Below are 24356 nucleotides of genomic sequence, written 5' to 3'. Positions count from 1 at the left end.
TCTATAAATGATACAATGAAATGATAATGCCCAAATTTTATTAATTTATTTGCCTTTTCCCTTTCAGCAAATGGTCTCTGTTAAAAATGTTCTTTATAGAATTGTGATAATAAAGAGAATTATTATGAGCCAAAACTACTCGTCTTTATTGCTTTTAAATGCAATTCTAAAGTATTTTTAACTTGCGGCTATGTGGTCTATGACACTCGTTTTCGGATCGGATAGTCCTGGGTTCGAGCCTCTCTCGGCACATAGTTGAGTCCTTTGAAAAGACTCTTACTCTTTACTCATATTTTAAAATATGAATACCTGGCCGTTAAGAGCGTTGTCTATGTCGGAAAAAATTGTAAGATCGTCGTGTCTCATGCTACATGTTACGTGTTGCTGTTGGTTAGGAACCCTTTGTAAAGGTCTTTTAGTATGTTTTGTGGATATTGCGCAATATAAAAGGTCAAGTTTAAGTTTAACGTAATAAAATACTCGCGGTTTGAGCCCCCATCGCCGCTAGGAAGTTTTTATTTTCTGTCATCTTCTGGCACTTTCCTACTCACTTCATTTCTTGTTAATATAATACATGATGACATTAATGATAGGCTAGAACAGGTACCAATTTACTGCACGACTATATAGGTACGTGAATGGTAGATAGAGCATCGGACTGAATAACGATGGGACTGGGATCAAACCCAAGTTTTACTGACTCTATCCAGTTGTAATTGATTGTTGGAGTTGTTTGATCTGACGGAAACAACATTTGGTGGACCAGGAGCTTTTTTATATATACATAGCGCGATATCCACTAAACGTGCTCAAAACGTTTTACAAGGGGTACCTAACCAACAGCAACACTTAACATATAGGGCGTGACATGGCGCTTGTTAAGCGATATTACAATTCTTTTCGGACAAAGACAACGCTGTTAACGGCCAGGTACTCATTTTACACATGAGTATGGTAAGAGAATGTGATTAAATAGCCTTTTGCAAGGATCAACTATGCGCCGAGCGAGGTTCAAACCCAGGACCTTCCGATCCAAAAGCGAGTGTCATGCCACTTGACCCAATAGCCGGACCAGCGTTCTATCCAAACAGTTTCAAGCAAATAATATTGCCAAAATTGGAAATAATTAATGGTTATGGTTCTTTCTTTTCTACTATGTAAAATGGAGCTGTGGATCATAGTTTGTAAGATTTAATATGGCAGTCTGTCTTCTTCTTCTTCTTCTTCTTCTTCCTCCTCCTCCTCCTCCTCTTCCTCCTCCTCCTCCTCATCCTCCTCCTCCTCCTCCTCCTCCTCCTCCTCCTCCTCCTTATCGTCCTCCTCATCCTCCTTCCCCTCCTCTTTCTTCTTCCATTCTTGTGACGTAATGTTTTGGTCAGTATCAGGCCTTAAGTTTAGATAATGGTAGCATTTTTTCTAAGTTAGAGACGTGTCCAACCCACGCTTCTAAACTAATTTGAACAAAAATAAATATGTAAGCTTGAAATATAGCAACATACGTAACATTGACAAAATTGATTATTACGGGCTCGAATTATTTTTCAATGGTATATATTTTAGATATAATATTATTTATATATATATATATATATATTATATATATATATATATATATATATATATATATGTGTGTGTGTGTGTGTGTGTGTGTGTGTGTGTCTGTTAGTGTATTTAAATATATATATATATATATATATATATATATATATATATTTATATATATAGAACATATTATTATTTATCCATTGTTTATTCATTGGATACGGTGATGATATTATCAAAGCCATATGGTAAAAGACGCCAGAAAGCCAATAAACCGTGTCATAAGAATGATATGAATTGAGTGCATTGGAGCTCCCCCGCTTGTCATTTAACAACAAACAATTATTGATTTGCCAACGTTTTCTCGAACAAAAAACATCAAACAATTAGTTGCTCCATTTGTAAATTATCAGATTTCCGATTAACAAGTCAGTTGCTTATCTTAGGTTGTAAAAAGGACCAGTGACGTTAACCCTCTCCTTACCAGCAATTTTTAGAATTTCCCCTGAAAATTCATACCACCCGACACAAATATAGACTTTTCTTACTCAAACAAAAAGTAACAAGTGCATTCTATACAGAATGTTATTTAGCAAAATGATGTCGACAACACAGTGTATAGTATTTATAGCTGTAGCCAAAGCATTTCTTTAAATGTTGTAATAATGTACAAGAGAAATCAGAAAGAGAAAAGTGTTGGATGTGTCGTAACGAATGTGACGATTTTCCTATGGTTGGTAAGGAGAGGGTTAAGCAAAGACAGTAAATTGCGTTAGTGACAATAGAAGAGCATTTCATTCTTCCGTAAGAAACTCTAGGCCTATACATTATTTTCCCACCCAACTCAATTGTAAATGAGAAGGCCAGTGCTGGAAATTATAACACACCTTTCTTCTTTGTTCCTATTAAAACATGGGTCAGATAAAGAGTGATATCTGACTGATTGTTGATGTATTATGGAGAAAAAAAAAATTTAATGGTGTTAAATTCCATTCAATTTTACCATGGTTGTAATTTCTTACATTTTGGAAGTCATGAAATACGGTGTAATAGTGTTTATTTAAACAAAATTTGGTAGCTTATTGACCTCAAGGTAAGAGCCTCCTAGACTCGATCTTATGGCTCTCGGGTCAACATAATTCCCGATATAGGTAAAAAAAAATAGATTACCTATTGTAAGAGACATGTACAAAATGATACCTATCTAATGACGATTGTTGACTTGAATAGAAACTTTGTGTATACAAAATCTAAAATTTCTTATTTTTTCTCTCTCTCTCTCTCTCTCTCTCTCTCTCTCTCTCTCTCTCTCTCTCTCTCTCTCCCCCCTCAGCCGGGAACTTTTTCTTAAGGATCTATTCCAAGGGAGGAGTGGAATTAGCTAGGCGCCAGCCCTAGTGCACGTCTAAAAGTAATCTCATGCTACAAAGGGCGGCAAGAAATTAAACTCGGTAGCTTCTGGGCCATACCTCTGTACAACGATGCACATTGACTGCTGGGCAATAAATTCACGTTTAATGGGGCGAAATTGTGGAAATGCGCGACGTGGATGTGAATATTTTCTACAACTAATTAAACTGATTCATCCAAAGTCACAGGGAAATGAAAATGATACGGTATTTGAATTGACATTGGATAGATAGCAGCTCAGCTGATTGAACATTTGAAACAAGTTTTTTTAAAAACCTGTTTTGATTCCTTAGAGAGTTCGGCATTTTCCTTTTTCTTCTTCTTCTTTTTTTTTTGACTCTTCAATCCACTAAGCAGTGATTGGGTACCTAGTTCTTCTAGATCTGACGGAAAGCACTTTACGACAGTAGCCTCCTGTGTAAAGGAATGATTACTGTTTGTTTAAAGCTAAATAGATAGCTGGGATGCACCGTAGCCTTCGTAAACTTCAGGCCTGTTACTGACCAAAACATTAAGTCACAAAAGAAGCCATCGATCACGAAAGGAAAGTAAAATGTGACTTGTTGTTAGAAGTGCTCAAGGAAAAAAATGGTTCCATTAGCTGAACTATTGCATACAACTCACAATAACATTTTCCCGTGATCTTCGTCTTGTGTTATGACGAATATTTTCGGTTTGTATCTGGCTCTAAGTTTACGAAAGCTACGGATGAACTCCAGCTCCAAAATAGCTTTATAGCTCTGAATGATTATTAGTATTTAGTGGGCTAGAGGGCCACGAAAAGGCTCTGCACTTTAAATCAAAGGACCCATGTTCAAGCCCAGCTGTCGTCATCTCGTTATGTATTTATACACTGATCCAGTGTCTCGAGGTTTTTTTTTTTTCTGTTTTTCGACGAGACAGATCTATCTGAAAAACACAGTTCTTATCAGAATGAATAAACATAACCATAATTTATTATCATTTCATCGTTATTAATTAATTCTCAGTGCACTGCGTTGCACGAGTCAGGTTGTCAGGTAGGGCTATCTTTTTGATAAAATCAGTAGGGAATTGGAAAAGAACATGGCGGTAATTGGATCATTGCAGCTACTTTTTTCAGGAAATACTTCATGGAATGAAAACATGTAAAAAGTGAGCATTGCGTGAGCTACCATTTATCTCAAAATCCACAAAATGTGTTAAAGCACTATACAAGGGATTCAAAGCTGATAGCAACACTGATCATGAACAGCGAGACATATAAAGAGCGTCATTATAATTAGAAAAGTTGCTTTCCAAAACTCGATTTGGATCGAACCTCAGACATCTTGATTACCAGTTAGACGTGCACCATTCCACCAGAGTTGAGATATTCATGTTTATATTCATCATAACAAGTATCTACGCGTTTTCAGATGTGAACCACTTCCTAAATCATTACAAATAAATATTGAACAAGAAAGGACAAGAATGGACTTTTTTTAAATATCAAAATATCATTAATTACACCTTTGTGATATACTGGCAGCACGTCAGGTCGCCTACAATCAGGTCAGTAACTCGATATTCAGCCGAAGCAGGCTGATTTTTAAAAAAATACCTTTTGGGGGGGGGGGGGTATTTTTAAAATCTTGTACCTTTTCTTTCTGCTTTGTCTGGTGTGGTTTAAAATTGTCCCAACTATCGGAGCCTCTGTGGTGTAATGGTAACACGTCAGACCGGTAGTCAGAAGGTCTGAGGTTCGATCCCCATTCGAGGTCGAATGCTTTTTTAGGATGTTTTTTTTCTTCTTGTATTTTTCTTTCTTGCTTTGTCTGGCACCTTTCATGCACACTTGTTCAGATCTTTATCTTACGGTTTCATCACCACCTTTCCATAACTCGGATAATTATTATGTTATCTTTCTCCTGCTTCCTAATTTTCAACATTGGAATTCTTGAAGACAGCTGATGAAGGAGAAGATTGGAGAACCATAAGATAAGATAAGATATACTTTATTGATCCCTGTGTGGAAATTATGATTCTGTATCACAACACAATTCGGTAATAATATATAAAAGAAATATCAAATGTTAATAAATTAAATAAAAATTGGCAACGAATATTAAAAGTCTTTAAAAGTACAGTGGAACAACAAGCGGATATATTATGGTGACTATGTGTCGATTATACTAATAATAAAATTCTTGTCCAATATAAATAAATGAATAATCAAATTTTGGTTCGTCTATAGCTATGCCAGACTTGGTACTTGATTGATTGACTGGTTGATTGATTGATCACCTCGTGTAACTGACTGGAACCGTCTACTTATGCTATGCTGGGGTTCATTATTACCGATAATCCACTACTCGGATTGAATTCTGATTGTAATCCTGTTAGCTGTAAGCGTGTCCGAGTGTGTGTGTGTGTGTGTGTGTAGGAGGAGGAGGGGGGATTAAAGTATCTTCGTGAAACTAACCCACACACACACACACGGGGAGAGACAAACCAAGAGAGAGAGAGAGAGAGAGAGAGAGAGAGAGAGAGAGAGAGAGAGAGAATTGCTAATATTTTTTGTGTATATCATGTGTGTGTGTTTGTGTTTCGTAGGGGGTGTTTTTGTCTTATTGTTTACGCCTTAATTGAGACTGATTATATAATTATCAACACCAGTAATTTTCTACCCAAACTTCTCTCTCTCTCTCTCTCTCTCTCTATATATATATATATATATATATATATATATATATATATATATATATATATATATATATATATATATACATGATGATAACAATGATGATGATGATGATGATGATGATGATGATGATGATGATGATGATGATGATGATGATGATGATGATGATGATGGACCATATATTATTAAACAAAATATAGCAAGAGCCAAAACATCTTTGGCTGGTAAAGAAAAATAACAAGCAAACAATAATAATGTGGCAATTATTAGTTGAAGTTTTGAACCAAAATTCTATGGAGTGTCAGTTAAGTCATATGCCATTCAACCAGCTGGCTGTCGTCTGACACCCCCGGATTGTCGCTAAACAACAATCTGGATCCCTGGATATAACGTAACAAATCCATACAATATTCTCACAGACATTAACTTGAACAGATCAATCGAACCCAATAAATCTCAAAGGTTAAGATTAACCATTGTATAATTGAAAGGTTTTGTATGGTCCTCAATACGCTTCAACAGTCGTAACGCCACTTCCCTCGTAATGACGCATGGTAACTTAGTAACTGGCTCTAAACTATCGGAACAATGGCGGACGCCCTTATGAAATATTTCTCCGACGAGCATAAAAGCGTATCCAGAGGAAAAAAAAAACATTATAAATCTGATCATGTTTTGACTTTTACACATTCTGATCACAAGACATTTGAAAAGTTCTAGCCAGCATGAAGAATAAAAAGTATAGATTTTCTTTGTTAAGAACCACGATGGGCGCCGTTGCTGGTCGACGTGACATCAAACTATTTAATACAATTAAAGTTAACGCTAAGCTGTTAAAAGTTGCGGACTGTATACTTGAAAAAAATTTAACTTGAGCTTTCATACACCACACCATCCAGAAAATTTGCTCAAAACGCTTTACATTGAGTCGGAAGACAACAACATGGGATACGGGACAAGGTTCTTTGCTTGTAATTGCTGTAATGCGACATTATTATTTTTTATGCAGATACTACGCTGACAGGTATTCAATTTTTACCTGAGTGCGGTGAGGAAATGGGATTAAAGAGCGTGTTTAATTTTGTGCCTCCCACATTAGAACTCAAACCAATGACCTACAAATCCGGTGATTGTCATATCACAAAACCAAAAAGATGCACTAGTGGAGCCGTGGATACAATGACAGTGACATGCTATGAAAATAAAACACGTCTTTAACATTTTGGACAGCGATTAAAATGACTCTCGTCTTTCCAAAGAACATTCAATCCTGGAACTTTTGATTAAGATGACAATCGTCTTTCCAAAGAACTTTCAATCCTGGAACTTTTGATTAAGATGACAAATCGTCTTTCCAAAGAACTATCAATCCTGGAACTTTTGATTAAGATGACAAATCGTCTTTCCAAAGAACTATCAATCCTGGAACTTTTGATTAAGATGACAAATCGTCTTTCCAAAGAACTATCAATCCTGGAACTTTTGTTTAAGATGACAAATCGTCTTTCCAAAGAACTATCAATCCTGGAACTTTTGATTAAGATGACAAATCGTCTTTCCAAAGAACTATCAATCCTGGAACTTTTGATTAAGATGACAAATCGTCTTTCCAAAGAACTATCAATCCTGGAACTTTTGATTAAGATGACAAATCGTCTTTCCAAAGAACTATCAATCCTGGAACTTTTGATTAAGATGACAAATCGTCTTTCCAAAGAACTATCAATCCTGGAACTTTTGATTAAGATGACTCTCATCTTGCTAAATGACACTCGTCTTGCCAAAGAACTCTCAATCCTGGGACTTCCGATTAAAATTACTCTCATAGAGTCAAAGAACTCTCATTCCTTCACGGATGTCCCAGGTTTGAGGGTTATTTAGCAAGATAGTCATTTTAATCGATCGATGTTTGAAAACGAGTTTTCTTGCCAGAATTTTAAATACCTGTTTGTTTGTTTTCAGATTACGGCAGTTCTAATCTAAACAAAAATGTATTGTAATACCGTTTTTTCTTGTTTTCGTTGTTGGAGAGTCAATGATTTCAACTCCGAACCATTATCGTTACGTAGTTTGTTCCTTTATTCATAACTCTTATACCTATTCATTTTTGTATGAATCAAGTTTGATTTAATTCGATGTCACCATTCGTGATCTTTGAGCGCACTTTATGAAGATAAGAACGGCTTAATGTCTTGAAGTTCATGAGGATTGGCTCTTCTGTGATGATTTTGTGACGATGCCTCTTTTGTGAGGATGCCCTTTTTGTGAGGAATGACTATTTTGTGAGGATGCCTCTTTTATGAGGAATGACTATTTTGTGAGGATGCCTCTTTTATGAGGAATGACTATTTTGTGAGGATGCCTCTTTTATGAGGAATGACTATTTTGTGAGGATGCCTCTTTTATGAGGAATGACTATTTTGTGAGGATGCCTCTTTTATGAGGAATGACTATTTTGTGAGGATGCCTCTTTTGTGAGGAATGACTGTTTTCATGACTAACAGATCCACAATCTACTAGTGCCTGCTATTACTGAGTCAGATCTGAGCCATGTATCTAGAGTGATGTCTTTATATACTGATGTTTTCCAAAAGACAACCCCAGAAATAAAATATCCTAATTTGTAACACAACACTTATCAATCCAATATATTACACAAACTGACACGGAGGATCACAAATTTACTTTCGCAAAACTCACTTTGCTCGGATGGATCATGCTCTGTTCGGCTATGTGGTTTTGTGGTATAACACTCGCTTTCGGATCGGAATGTCCTGGGTTCGAACTTCGCTCCGCGCATAATTGAATCCTTGGAAAAGGCTCTTTACTCACATTCTCTCACCGTATTCAGGTGTAAAATGAGTACCTGGCGGTCAACAGCGTTGTCTCTGTCGGAAAAATATTGTAACATCGCCTAACATGTGTCATGTCTCGTTCTACATGTTACGTGTTGCTGTTGGGCAGGGATCCCTTGTAAAGCGCTTTGCGCACATTTAATGGATATTGCGCTATATAAAAGCTCTAATTTATTCCAAACACTAGTGGGATATAATATGTCTTATCAAAAAGCATGTCTGTGGTATTAATAAATCCGCAATCCGCACCGCCAAACACCAGGGACTTAATTACAAGGCCTAAAGCAATCGAATTCCTCGCTTCATCGAGAAAGGCTTGAAGACAATGGCTTAACGGCTAAGCTGTTTGAGCCGTACACAAATATGTAACTATAGTTCACAGAACAGTAAATAAAGAAGAAGAAAAAAAAGCTACTTCAATGAACTGGTGTGTCAGTGTGGAGAATGAAAAAAATGCCCCATTAAATGTTTCAATAATAAACAGGAGCGGTAATTCTAAGTCGATTGGGAGCCAGAAGGAGTTGGTTAATGGTGTTTCAAAATTCCTTTGATGCAAAGCACTTCAAATTTAATGGGGTGTTTTCGTGAGGAGAAATAATTCTTAATTCCCGTCGACGTTGCAGGTGGGTTGAGACCCAGTGTCTCAAAATTCAATTCTTATTGATTGTACTGCATGCTTACTAGTTATTTACTGTTTATTCAATATAATAGATAAAGGAATAAAGCAAGGCATGAATAAATAAATGAATAAATTAATAAATTGATTGTTTGTGTGTTTATTTATTTATTTATTTATTCACTTATCGATTAATTCTTTTATTTGTTATGTTCAATAACTGTTATTTGATTATCTAATTACATCATTATCATCGAGTTATATCATTCAGACATCAGTAATTTTGATTTGTAGCCTATAGATATATCTTTTTATAATCTACTCAGATTATTTCTTTGTATGTCGTTGATTCGCATATCTGGTTGTGTAATTATTAGCATGCATAGTTATTTGCTATCGTCTCTATCTTATTCAACGCAAATTCTTCTTTGAATGAAAATAATGATAAATAAACCAACACCATTTTGTTTTGGATTTCAGACTTGTAAATATGTGTAAGTAGCTATCAATTCATACATCTCATTTTTATATCATAAATATATTCATATCATTATTATATATTATGATATAATTTAACTAAGCTGATTTGTTTTTAATATTGTAACTTTATATCTAAAAGGTAATATTATAAATAATGCATTGGGGGTAATTCAGGCCATGCATAGAACCATTAAATATAAAACCATAAAGCAATGCGAATAAAAATGAACGACACAATGAATTTAACAATTAAGAATGAAAATTTAAATGATTACTGATATACATGATATAATTCAAACCTTCACAACAACTTAAAAAACTATTTAGATAAGTGCCAAATTACGGAGCATGCACTGGTTAAAGATTTAAAAATCTAGATAACAGTAACACATCTGATCTATAATCATGAGGTCTGAGGGTCGATCAGTAGTCCCTGATTTTTCTGGCATGATATTTTTCCTGTTTTTTTCGCCTCTGTTTTGTCTGTTTCATACGAAAAACTGTTTAAGGGTTGTACAATTCAAAAGATATTAAGTCAAAAAAGAACAAAGTTCAATAAAACAACATTGAAGGTCTACAAATGAACACACGATCGTCTCGTCTTCAAAAGTCCCTCGCTACGTAGTGGTCCCTGTTGATCTTCTTCTTCTTCTTCTTCTTCTTCTTCTTCTTCTTCTTCTTATTATTATTATTATTATTATTATTATTATTATTATTATTATTATTATTATTATTATTATTATTATTATTATTATTACCATCATCATCATCATCATCATCATCATCATCATCATCATCATCATCACCATCATCACCATCACAGTTACTCGTTTTACACCTGAGTGCGATGAAATAATAATATGAGTAAAGATCCGAAGACGAGTGTTATTCCACAAGCACACAAAGACTTAACCAATTGAAATCGCGGTACCCCCGCCCCAAGGTGTCATCAAGCCACAATAATAATAATAGTATTTATACCGATGGTTTGTGTATTGTACTTATTATGTAGATACGCTTCAGTGACTACGAATAAGTAACTAAATACGTTGTTTCTGTTATGCTTATCTTAAAACCAAAATTGTTAACAAAGAATTTTGACGTCATTCAAAGTCAGTGTTGACAATATACGATTGTAACTGACGGTGTGTACTTTTTAAAAATATTAGTGGGGACCGTTAGGACCAAATATCATGCGAATTATGCAAATGCGGGTAAAAGCATTAACATTTGCACGATGAAACTTTTTATAATAAAGAATAACTTTTGATATAGAACCACTCTTGAGAGAGTTTCTGTTTAAACACAGTGCGTGGCTCTTTGAAAAATGGACAACATTGTGGTATAAATCAAAGTAGGCAACTAAAGTAAAGAGAACGCCGTATTGTATACATTATGATTCATCTAAAATAGCAAAGCTTCCAACATTGATTTTATTTGGTCATTTTATGGTCAATGTAGAGCTGAACCGTTATAGCTATGTGTGAATTTGTCTTTTATTTAAAGCGAAACACACCCTGATACCGACGTGTACATATATACAGGTCTGACATCCGAACCTATATTTGGGCCTAGTTGCAATGGACAATTTTTTGAGATTTCCATTACAGCAATGAGCCCATAAGGAATTTATCAGACTTGCAAATGAATACACGTTGCCTCAGACGCATTTTGCCGTTGATGACATTCTGAAGTATTTATTGTTGTCGATGTGTCTATTTTTTACAGTAATTATGGGATTTTAATGAGTGCTCAGTTTGTGGTCATTGCGTTCATTTGTCAAGATGGTTCTATATCCAGAATTGTTTGTATGGCCACTCTCTTCTTTGTTACTAAATGTCACGCTTTTATCTCAATATGTACAAGGTTTTCATACTCCACTATATGTATATATTTTGTGTAGGTTTGAGAGTAATCTCAGGGGGTCACAATTGTGGAATATCATTTTCAATGTGGAAATAAACAATATATTCTTCTTTCGTTTCAGGTGTTACTCTTACTCTATTGATGACCTACATCAGCATCAAACGATTACACTGACAAGATACATGCTCCCACTACCTCTTTCTGGAAAATAATCACATATAAAAGATAAAAGGGCAATCCCAACGCTATATTTTTTCATCCCGTTTCTTTTCAACAAGAATATCAATCACATCGCTTTGTTTGGCTGTGTTTTAATCTATATTCATTTGACAAGGGGGAAACCCAATAACAACAAAAAAGTTTTCATAATCATATTTCCTTCGTTTCTCGTGAGGTAGTCTGAAATTTCAAGATGTCATTGTTGATGCTTAAAACTAAAAACTTGTCATGGCAGGATCATACGTTAAACATCGAGGCGATGTTAGCTCCTTTAAGGTCGACTCTTTTAATGAACAAACACAAAACGCTGGACACGAAATTCGACCAGGAAAAAGCGTTGTACCAACGGCAAAGAGATGCATGTATTAAGGACTTTGTGGTCGAAAAGAGGTTGATTGAGAGGAGGCGTCAGAAAATATTAAACCGGAAGAAAGAAATTATCCAGGAAATAAGATCGCAGTCAGCTCTTGAACATGCCCATGATAAGAAACCAAAATCACCACACGCTGAGAGCAAGGAAAGATCACTCTCAGCACCCAGCGATGGTCGTCTGCGTGGAGATGCAAAGAATAAGGATGACTCTGATGGCCTGGCAAATATTACATCCGCTCTTCCCAGACTTGCACTTAAACACACCCCACTTTTTGGTGGTAATTTTTTACGACCACGTATGTTTCTAGAAACAGGAGTAACCACCACGGCTAACACACCAGCAGGCGTCGGCTCTACCTCTACAACTGCCACAGCTACCACCATGCCTAATCAAATCTCTGCTCCATCTTTAGAATCCGATAGTAAAGCTAAGAAAATGAGCAATCCTTCCACCAAAAATATATTCATTACCGGCGATGGACAAAGTGCTACGTCATTGACACATCAAACGGAAAGAAAAATTAAAAGTACAAAACAAGGAGATCCAAGTGGGAAAAAGTCGCACTTTCCTGCACAACAAAAACATTCAAGCGGAGCATACTTTTCAAAACCACCTAAAAATCCAGATCACCGGCACCATGTACCAACACCCCCAAAAAATACTCTCCCCAAAGATACCCCAACAACTGGAAGATCAAGCCATCGTGGTACGACTAACAAACGTATTCCAAACGTTACGTTCTTGGGGTTACTCAACAATGAGGTCGACATTGACGATAACGAAGATAATGACGACGGGCGAATCACTGTTGAAGTCAAGCAGAAGACAATCGAAGATAAAGTTAGAGAGTTTTTAAGAGACTTGGAAGCATTCAACTCCAGGCCCCCAACGGCACTGGGTGATGATGATGACACGCTAAGTGTGTTTTCATCCGTAAGAAGCCGCGACATTTATAACAAACAACCCTTGGTAGCAAACAGATATCAAACTTTGACACTCGATAAGAAACTTCTAGAAAAAGCTTTCGATCGGTACATTGAAGGAAGATCTCATGACGACTTGCTAAAGGCCATGAAACTTGCAGCTAAAATGAAAGCTCATATCCGGCAGGCGAGGAATACGAGCCTTGTTCCAACAATGGCTACCTTCAAATCATCCAGGACTTTTCTCAAACTTTTGAAAAGACAGCAACGGAAAGAAAAACAAGCTAAAACAGCACCTTGACGATTAGTAAATAATTTATAATAATTGACAGTAATAAACAATATTAAAATATCATATTACAAGTGATAGATTCAAACCCGTGTCATAATAATAGAAGCACCGTCCACCTTGCGAGCATCACAAAGCATATCTTGATGAACGGCGCGACAGTGATTGACTAAATTATGTCTTTTGCTATTTTCTTTACCTCGTCAGACAAGATATATTTAAACAGATATTTGTGAAGATGGTTTAAACATTGGCGAGATAGCCAAGTGGATAAAACCTTGCACTTTCACCCGAAAGATCGAGTTTGAGCCCCATGTCTACACTCATTTTTTTCCTTGAGCAAGAAACTTAGCCTCTATTACTCACTATGCGGCACAGCATTGCGGCTGACGCCTGGGTCACCTGTGTCTAATCACGAGATAGAACCTAATGAAAATAATTGGGAATAAATAAAGGGACTTTGATTTATGTTTTAAATTTTTGTTTTTATCCATGCACCTCACCCAGTTACAATTCGAAAGATTAAATGCAGCTATCCGTCAATTCTACTTTTCTGCATAATGTTGTATATAGTTTCCAAACCTAAATCTGTACCGTGTTTAACCACGTTGCCTCTTCGTGCTCTATGCGCTTAAAGTGGGAGCTAAGCTAAGCGACAAAAAGCGCCTAATTCGAGTAATAATAGCAAATAACAACAAGAGCATGTACATACAAAATAAATGTTATATCTATTGTCTTCATGTTGTTATAGATAGAATGCGCTTGGCCAAGGAGTTCACAACATTGCCATCCGGAAGTATAACGGACCAACACACAAACTCTGTGTAACCATGAACTTTTATAGTCTGGTTAAGACAGTTTAGTGAGAACAACTCACAAACGCGGATGGCAAAAACAATAACAAAGGCCCGAGTGACGTCATCTTCGAACTATCTATTGAGAATTCATATACTATCTTAGTTTTTCTACTCTTTTGAATCTATGAAGTATGTAACAGAGGCAGCATGCTCTCTAAAGGGGACACACTTTCATATGAGGTCAATCCTAACAATAAGATATTTAGTTTATAACGCGAGTTTATCCAAGTTACAGTGGTCAATGTTAAATGGACAATAACAATTGCCTGCTACCCTTTTGATATGAAGCTAGTCTACGGCAAAGTACTTTCCAACAGATCTAACAGACTCAGCTACCCAACCACAACTCGGTGGTCGAGAAGTCCTCAAACAATCTCGATTCATCCAGGATCAATATCTGTCTTTTTGCTTGTGATCAGCTCCTGGCATAGGCCCAGAAATGTAGCCAAGGATCGTATGAAATGGATGGAAAATGCCAAGCCTTATGCGCCTCCTTGCGCTGAGAGAGTTAAGGTTAAGGCAAGGTTGTTTGTGATCATACGCTTTACCAACTGCGCTATCAGGAACCCTTGAATTCAAGGAGAATAAATAAAATTGTATTTTAAATCTTTGAAATGCAACAAAGCAATTGTATACCGCCAGGATTGAGAAATTAGAGAGCAGGCACGGGTGTAAGATAAATATCTGAACAGGTGTGTATGAAACTATCGGAACCTCTGGTGTAATGGTAGCACGTTTGATCGGTCATCGGGAGGTCTGAGGTTCGATCCCCAGTCGAGGAAGACTGATTTTTGGAGATGTTTTTTTTCTAGTATTTTTCTTTCTTGCTTTGTCTGACACCGTTTCATACACACTTGTTTAGATCTTTATCGCCATGATTAAGACTGTAGCGAAAAGAGCGTTAAGTGCAACATTCAACAGCATAGCTTTATTGTGTATTTAATACAGTGGTCCTTCAGTATAAAAGAGATAGCGGGTTCAGCCTAAAGTCCCTGTTGTAACCGAATCCTGTTACAACCGAATATCAAGAGAAACAACCCAAATGGTCTAAATTACCTGCAGCAAGGCCCATGTTATACTGAAAATGATGTAGTATAAAAGTAAAAAGCCTTCACACACACACACACACACACACACACACACACACACACATACACATATACGCGCGCACACACACGCTTATACAAGAGTATTCACGAACTAGACAAAGCTCTCCATTGTCTTAAGCTATATGCTCACTGAGGGTAACGTGAGCTAATGGGCAAATTTATGCATTGTATTTGGAGATATTGAGTGGGTTTCGGCGCCCCTATTATAACTGATAAATCTCTTAAAAGTCCCATATAAAACCGGTAAATTTAATCAAAGGCAAAGAGGGAGAGAAAAAAAACGGAGGTTTTAAAAAATCATTGCTATAACCCGGTCCCTGTTATTTCCAGACCTGTTATTAATGAGTTTCACTGTAAACCTAACTCGTTACATCTGGTTTTCTCAATCGTCTAAGGATGAATCTTCTGTCAATGACCTTCATTACATCACCAATTTTAGAACAATGAACTTCCCTGACCCACCTTCTAATAGATTGAATTGAAGGAGCATTGAGCTCAAACACTTTACAAAGTTATCCGTGTATTTTGCCAGCAGACTTGCCGAGAAGAGATGAAAATTTGATGACAACTCAAACATCATAGCATGAGAAGGTTGCATCAATGTTTTGCTCTAACCATATTCCTTTCATTGTGCTTGAACAAGGAGCAAAAGTAATACAAACTTGCCACGTCACAACCAATAAACTTAAAACTGGGCATCGAGATTTCATAACTGTGAGGTCATAATGTCTCAAACTTTGGTAGTTCTAGCGTGCTTTTAAGCGAAGTTAAAGAAGAGGGAAACTTAATTCTGAAACACACGTCGTAAATAGTAGAAGTCACCTGCTTGATATCCTCCTTCATATTGGCATTCCTACAATATCCGACACTACCTACAGCCATGTGCTTATTCACAGGAGTCAAGTTCGCAAATGTAAAGTGAACTCAAGGACACATTCAATAGAATGATTTTGTGGTCTTGTGGTATGACACCGAGCTTTGAAATGGTTTATCCCTGATTCCAGTGCCACTGACTTTAGGTGTTGCAAAGCTGAGTCCTTAGGACAGACTCTTCATTCACATTTTCTCATCGCACTCATGTGTAAAATGAGTATCTGGCCTATATCAGTATTGTCTCTGTCAACAAAAGAGAATGGTAATAGCTCATCACATGTGTCATGCCTAGTCCTACATGGCATGTGGTGCTGTTGGCTTGGGACTAGATAAAAGCTATTTTTTCATGAAAGACAAGATACACTGAATATTGAGTTTAACAAAAGTTTAATATAATTAGTAAAAATGAAATTCATTGAGCGATAAAAGAAGGATTGATCTGAAATTTAAATAACTTTGTGTCATTTTATAAAACACATTGCACCTAACCCAAGCCTTCAATGAATGAAAATGATGCTGAGTATTTAAACAAGTAAATGCATGGAAAAAAAATATGACAATTCGATTTATTTATAGATGTAGTCGCTCTATCACACACACACACACACATACACACACACACACACTTACTCTCTCTCTCTCTCTCTCTCTCCACACGCATACACACACACACACACACACACACACACACACTCAAACTTATATTTACATGTACAACTCATATCTAAATTATAACACAGCGCAGCGCACTGCTCATACATATCTTTTAAAAATGGGCCTTGAATGCTCAGTGACATTAAAGAAAAAAGGCAGGTAACTGAGCAGATAAAGGATTTCATATTCAAGATGCTGAGCTTGTGATCAATTTGAACATTAGTGGATTTTCCCAGCAATTTGCAATGAAAATTAAGCATTCTATTCGACTGCCACATCTCAGCATATCATGGCTCTAATACAGCTCTGGTTGCTTACATGTGAGCCATTACCTCAAAACGGTATTATATGAAGGTGGCTTGATTGCTCAACATTGAATTTATAACGAGAAATAATCAACTAGGTTTATCCTATAAATGTATATATTGTGTCAGTGCATGACGTGATCAGTCGGAAGGTGAAATTTTTAGATTTGCAATTTTTGCATTTTTTGAAAGAATATGATCCCCAGAGCATTTTAATCTTTATTTGAAGTAAATCGGGTGATTTTTCATGACGTTTTGGTCAGATGTTTGGGAAAGGTATCAAACAACTTTTTTCAAATTTCATAATTTTTCAACTTGACTAGCTGTAAAAAATATTTAGAAGTGAAATTAAGCTTTGATGTTTCTCGAAGATGTACAAAAAGGGTTGATTTAATCATTTCTGGCAAGAATTCATTTTGGATAAAAATTGACCTTCTAACTAAACTTGGCAATATCTCAGTTCAAGCCTTTTCACCAACCGACTGATTATGTCATTTACTGTAGCATATACTATATTAAGGACGATGGGCGTGGTTTCTGTTCATATGGTAATAAAAAACTGACATTTTGGTTCATTTGGTTTTAGTCACGTTTAGGCATCCTGTTCATCTCGACATAATACCATTTTGAGGCAGTAGGTCTCATATGGTACCTGGTGATCTTAAAACTCTATTATTTCGGGATGAATCTAAACGGATTTTAAATATAAGAATTACCCAAAGAGTTAGATTTAAGATTTTATCATTTTCAGAAATAATATTCATTCTCCTAAATTTTAAAATAATACATATCAATGAATGTGTTTGATTTTAAATTCAATTTTCAGCATCCCAACCACCCCAAAATAACATAAATTAGAGTTGGTGAGTCATATATTGATGATATGCGATTAGGTAAAATACTCACGTGTTCTACCCGCCAAATCGAGCTTATCAATACCTTTAACTTTTAAAGTCTGTTAGAGGGACTTTAAAGAGAACTAATCACCCAGATGGTGGCCTAAAAACAATGACAACGAGCTAGGTGACGTCAGATTCACATATGCTTTAGATTATAAACACAAATATCCACCTGATGAAGGCATCTGACAGGATAAATTTACATTTATTGAGATCAATGATTGAGTAAAAAAGAGACTCTTCCAAAAGGTCATTTACATGTCTTAACCGAAGTAAGGGCAAAAGTACATCAAGATTACAGTTCACTAAGACATAAAAAAGAATAAACAGGAAACGTTTCCTATCCTAATTGATAAATACGAGATTACAAAGCTACAATTTTGGAATGTTTAATGATTTTAAGTATTACATTGTTTCACTGCCATTGAGAATTGTCATTGCACTTCCCTCGTAATGACGCATAGTAACTTAGTATGTAACTGGTTCTAAACGATCGGAACAATGGCGCCCTTATGAAATACTTCCTCGACGAGCATAAAAGTGTAAAACATTATAAATCTGATCATGTTTTGACTTTTATACATACTGACACTGTGAAAACGTTCTAGCCAACATGAAGAATAAAAAGTACCGATTTTCCTTGTTTAGAACCAAGATGCTCGTTGCTGGGAGGACGTGACATCGGACTATTTAATCCTATTGACAATACACAATGTAACAGTCAACATTTTTAAAAATTACTCCTGCTATACTTTTGTTACCAAGCGCATGGTTTCTCGACCATTTGTGTCAAAAATAATAATACACGGGTGCTAGCACCAAAGTACCAAAAGTTCTGGAAACCCCCTCCCCTAAAAAACGTCTGAAATTCCAAATACAATTTTTAAATACACAAAAAAATATGATAAATTAACATAACGTTGGTAAATGAAAAAAAATTGCAAATCTACTGGCTTGGCAAATAGTCTACAACTTAGCTAGCACCCATGATAAAAATAATGGAAATCAGTTATTTCATTGTAATCATCGTTCTTTCAAATAACTTTAATTTCATGTCAAACATCCCAGAAATAACATTTTGCCGTAGCCTCATGAGTTGATTATAAATAATCTAAAATCACTACTGAATGAGACAAGAAATTTTAAAATACAATTTTAAAAAACGAATGGAATAAAAGACAAAAAAAAGAATAAATAAATATTTAAAAAACAAACACGATGACCTCATACAATGTTACACATTGCATGACCCTCCATCCAGGTTTTCCTCCAATAATAAGACAAGGCTATCTAGCTCTGAGGTCAGACCATTTATCTCACTCTCAAGTGTATTAATTTCTTGCACTTGGGCCACCAATTCTTGGAGAAGGACTGCAAATAACAAAAAGGGTATTAAATTATACAATAATAATAATAATAATAATAATAATAATAATAATAATAATAATAATAATAATAATAATAATAATAATAATAATAATAATAATAATAACAATAATAATAATAATAATGATAATAATAATAATAATAATAATAATAATAATAATAATAATAATAATAATAATAATAATAATAATAATAATAATAATAACAATAATAATAATAATGCAAGTAATTTATAACCCAAATGTGTATATAAACACAATTGTGTGTATTTTCTCTCTAGAATCACGATGCCATAATTGCAAGTGCATACAAATAATAATATAATCACCGACATTCACGCTAAACTATATATATGATAAAATAAGAGACGGTTTCGACCTATCAAATATTTTATAATGATTGTCTTAGAGTGTTGCATTTTCCTAAATAAACTGAATGAGAGATCAAAAAAGAAAGAACAACCTGACCAAAGGACCTATCAGAAAACGTGTTGACCTAAAAAGGAGCTGATCCCCTGCTTATCCTGATCATAAAGTTCAAGAAGGAGAGTATACTGTGTTAGAATTGCATACATATGAAGGAGCAACTTTATAGATTCATTTAAAGCAAAGAACAGCAATTATATTATATTCTTCATTCAGCATGTAGCCAATGAAGTATAAAAATAACATGGGTGTGATATGATCTTTTCCTTTGTTTTCTTTCTTAGAATGATCTGAGCCGAAAGATTTTGGATCCGTTGCAGTTTGTGAGGGAAATTATTTGGAAAATTACAAACAAACAAAATTACAGTAATCTATTTTGGTCATGTAAAAATAGCTTAAAGAGCTTCAGAGGTTCCCTTCAGCTGAATTGGTAGAGCACCCACATTCCAAGAATAGAGAACTCAACCATAATTGAGTTGAGTTGTTTTTTTTCTTCTATTTTTCTTGACTACCCTACACACCTCGCAGTGATTGATTAATTTGGTCTATCAAACCTTTATACTTTGTCATAGATTAGTGTTCTATATAGAACAGCAGAAAAATAATTATTCCTCTCTGGTTAACACAATAATAAAAAAGGGTATAAAATGCTGCTCCTCGGGCCTAAACAGCATTGAAGGACTACAACACCACTTGCAGAGCTAAAGAGAACAATTTTTTTTGATTTACTTTCATATCTGTCACCTTATCAAACATATAGCAATGAAAAAAGGCAAGTTACTTCTTGAGCACTCAATTTCCACACAAGTGCTCAGAAACACATTAGTATTGTAACTTGTTAGCAGTCATTCATCGATTAAACAAAATGACTTTTTCACAACACACACACACAAGCATACATTAGGATTTAAGAAAAAATAAACTTATTTCAAGTGTGTCATACTATCATGAATAGACAGTTAAAAGAACTTTATCAATACTGGAACAGCTTACCTTGTAAGTCTGTAATGCCTTCGACTTGCTGGCGATCCTTGACCACCTGAGATAGAGTGGCAGACCCCTGGGTTAGAGAGTTGAGGGCCTGTGATACTGTCTGGTCTCCACTCGCTGTGTTGACGTCCACCATGAGTTGTAGCAGGGTTTGTTGATGCTGCATTGAAGATAACAAGTAGAGTAAGTTGTATTTATCGCGTCAGCTTCATATCAAAGTAAAGCATTTTAGTTTATCACCCTCTCAATTTGATTATAAGCTGTTATAAGCTGTGGGCTGTAAAAAGTAATTAACAAGAAATGAATACAACAGCTTTGAAAAAGACAAAAGACTAAACATGGAACGTTTTGAGCTCAAACCCATCTGCAGCGACTAACAAAACAATAAAAACATTAATACATAACTCAAATTCCCTGACCGACAGCAGAAAAGTAGTGGACACATCTTGTACCTACAATATACATCTTGAAATAGATTGTATCTTGCTGACAAGACGTGCCCAGTATATTTGCGGTTTTTGTTATTGGCTGAAGAAGGATTTTGAGCCCTAAACGTTCTGTGTTTGATATTTTTTATCTGTTGAAGCTATTATAAACATTTTTGTTCATTACTTTGTACACCTTTTCAACTGTGTTGATGAACAGTAATTGACTGTTTACTCGTCACGGGAATTTCAGTGCTTTTAACACTTATAGGTCACCTGGTTAGATTGTTTTTTGTTGGTTTTTTGGTTGTTGTTCTTTTTGTTTTCTTTTGCTATGGGGGGGGGGGGGGGGGGGCTGTGAGTGGGTCTGAACAGATGCCAAAACCTGATCAGGCTTCGTCACCGGCTTCCAACCCTACTGTCAAACTCTAGGACTTTATTCCTTCCTGACCATTTGATAGCCACAATAACCAGCCATTTTGGTCAATCATATTATGTAACATTGTAATCTTGACACGCGTGTCTTATCAAGTCTTTCAATGAGTTAATCTTATTTCACAAATTGAAACCAGATACACAGCGCTAATACATCTTACCGACTTCAATGACAATTAACCTGACAGTTGCTAGTCACACTGTCCAGGTTGACAAAGGCGTGAAAGGATTCGTTGTAAAGTAGAGTGTATAAATTTGTTAATAAATCAATTAGAAATACGTCATATCAAAAACGATGCAAGCAGTTTGATTATATATAACATTATAGAGCCCACTATTGCCAGTCATTTTCACTTCCTGTAGTAATATTTTTTTTTGTATTATGGAATAACTTACTGCAACTTTTTGACTTAAAGTTGTGACCTTTTGTTAAAAGTGTCGGAGAAACATTATAAAATCATCACCACTAAGGGCTCCTCGTGTTGTCAGAATGATTGCTTTGTTTGATGGGTTATTTTACAACTACAACTACTACTACTACTACTACTACTACTACTACTACTACTACTACTACTACTACTATTACTACTACTACTACTACTACTACTACTACTACTACTACTACTACTACTACTACTACTGCCCCTCTTCTCCCTCTCTCTCTCTTTCTCTCTCTCTCTCTCTCTCTCTCTCTCTCTCTCTCTCTCTCTCTCTCTCTCTCTCTCTCTCTCTCTCAATCTCTTTCTGGAATAAATGGATATGAAGATGAATGGTTTCATAATTAAAAGGTAATTACGTCACTCGTTGTCTTTGCCCTCTCTTCTGCTCTTGAAGCTGAGGTTGTGGCATCATTAACTTTGATTTCAGCTTGATCTAAACAAGTGTTGATTTCTGTGATATTGGCTAGGACTTCTTGGGTTGATGACGTCACCAAAGCTATGTCTGCCACTGTTTGGTTGATGTACTTTTCCGCCTGATCATCAAAAAAATATGCGAGTGAAAATAAAAGAAAACAAAGCATTTTTTTCATTAAAAGAATATGAACAAAAATACAACCCCCCCCCCCTCCCCCCCCCCCCCCCCAAAAAAAAAACAGGGATAAAAACTGGCATACAAAAGTGGAACTGTGGTACGAGTACATTACTCGTTTATCTCAGTAGCAACAATTGTACAGTGACTTCTGAAAAGGTGTGTGTGAAACAGAGCTTGACAAAACAGAGATGGAAATACAAGAAAATAACATCCCAAAAATCAGCTTGCCCCGCCAGTCAAGGCATGCAGATTTTTTGTAATGACTATGTCTTCTTCAGATTTGTATCCCACACCATCGACTTCTGCCCTGATTTGTTACATTGACTTCAATAACTATCGCTTGTAATATGTGTCAGCGGCCAAGCAGTAAGATTGTTAAGGGGAGGGGGGGGAGGGGGGGGGTATTGATCATGATTAAAAAATGGTGAAAGGCTTCATAATATAGAGATATGCATATCTCTTTATTTCAACCGCAATGGACAACTATATAACAACACTATTATTATCATCACCACTATGATCATTCTCATTATTAACAATAACAACACCAACTACTAGAAAACAACGAAAACAGCAACAGCAGCAATAGCAACGAGAATAAATATAGTCATTCTTTCCTTACCTCTGTTACAGTGGTATCAATACCATTTTTTATCATATCCGCTGCATCTTTCAATCCTTGTGCTTCAGTTCGGAGGTTCTTAGATGCTTGAATATCCTCTTCCATTATGCCTACCTCTTGATTCACTTCCCTTGCAAGGCCCCTGGAGTCAAATCAATATAAGAACATTTTACTTGGTCACCTTGATTTGTATTAGTTTTTTTGGAGAAAATTTAATATAGCTTGCTATTTAGCTCTCTCAATTGTAGTCTGTTTTTGATCAAAACAAGTATATTGCTCGAATGGTTTATTATGAATTTTGTCCTAATGGTGCAATATTTTACCAATTTAGTTTTATTTGTGATTTTTCAAAATCATTGATCTGGGTAAAATTCCATTCTTCCTTGTATCCCCTTACTGCAAAGTGTCAAGATCTTTCTGCACAATTTGGTTATGATTTTAGGGATTATTTATCAATGGAGCAAACTATTATCTGCCAATAAAATCTTAAATGTTAATATCATTAATATAAATTCAGACAGCCCTGATCTTATCTCAGTATTCCAATAATTCAGAGTTTGATATTATCAATTCAGTCCTTATATTCTTATCATATACTCACAAAGCTTTTTGCGTGTCCTCCAATGCCTCTTCTGCCAAGAACAAAGCTTTCTGGGCCTTCAAATCCACAGCTTGCACATCAGAAGAGGAAAGAGAGGAAGAAAGAATATTGGCCATAATAGACTCCAGTTCTGAGAAAGGCCTTAGGGTGATACCAAGGACTCTTGCGCTCTGTTGTCCAGAGCTTACCAGGTTTGTCTGGGCCTCTGTCAGGGCAGCTAAGTTTTCCAACAATTTGGACAGAGAGATTCTCATTATTGTCTCCGTCTGTTTTGCTTGTTTCTGTTGGTTTAAATTATTGAAGAGTGAAAAACGGTGCTGTGGTTTTAAGCCTGCAAACCATAATGTTACCCCACTTATGTTTTAAAAAGAACAGTTAGAAACACATATTTGGCTCTCGCCACCATGATTCTAACAAGGCTCTGTATTGTACACTTTATTGTAAACAAACTTTAGAACAGAGGTACTATCTTTGAATGTGTTTTTAAAGGCACGAATATTTTTTTGAA

At 35.7% G+C, this 24356-nt stretch overlaps 2 protein-coding genes across 7 annotated transcripts in view; one reads left to right on the top strand and one right to left on the bottom strand.

Annotated features, from left to right (window-relative positions):
• Window positions 1-8768: 8768 nt before the first annotated feature.
• LOC144980003 (uncharacterized) lies at window positions 8769-13712 on the top strand. 2 transcript variants are annotated; one of them, XM_078927439.1, is made up of 2 exons: window positions 8769-9092; window positions 11553-13712. In XM_078927439.1, exon 2 carries the CDS (start codon window positions 11844-11846, stop codon window positions 13245-13247), a length of 1404 nt encoding a protein of 467 aa, XP_078783565.1. In that variant the 5' UTR covers window positions 8769-9092; window positions 11553-11843; the 3' UTR covers window positions 13248-13712. The 2 variants fall into 2 exon arrangements, with proteins under 2 accessions (XP_078783565.1, XP_078783567.1); XM_078927441.1 differs by lacking the exon at window positions 8769-9092 and adding an exon at window positions 9332-9579.
• A 2732-nt stretch (window positions 13713-16444) lies between these two features.
• Window positions 16445-24356, bottom strand: part of LOC144980001 (uncharacterized) — a 66299-nt gene continuing 58387 nt past the window's right edge. For all 5 annotated transcript variants that reach the window (XM_078927437.1, XM_078927436.1, XM_078927434.1 and 2 more), the window contains 5 exons: window positions 23849-24129; window positions 23248-23389; window positions 22390-22566; window positions 20737-20893; window positions 16445-19303 (listed from right to left, as the gene is read on the bottom strand). In XM_078927437.1, coding sequence (XP_078783563.1) covers window positions 19167-19303; window positions 20737-20893; window positions 22390-22566; window positions 23248-23389; window positions 23849-24129 — 894 coding nt within the window. In that variant the 3' untranslated portion in view covers window positions 16445-19166. The remainder of the gene's footprint in view (window positions 19304-20736; window positions 20894-22389; window positions 22567-23247; window positions 23390-23848; window positions 24130-24356) is intronic.

Source organism: Berghia stephanieae, chromosome 9 (assembly GCF_034508935.2).
Source record: "Berghia stephanieae isolate SIO BIC M18660-M18661 chromosome 9, UCSD_Bste_1.3, whole genome shotgun sequence".
Lineage (NCBI taxonomy): Eukaryota > Metazoa > Mollusca > Gastropoda > Nudibranchia > Aeolidiidae > Berghia > Berghia stephanieae.
Note: the sequence above shows the minus strand (reverse complement) of the source record. Positions and strands in the feature narration are given on the sequence as shown.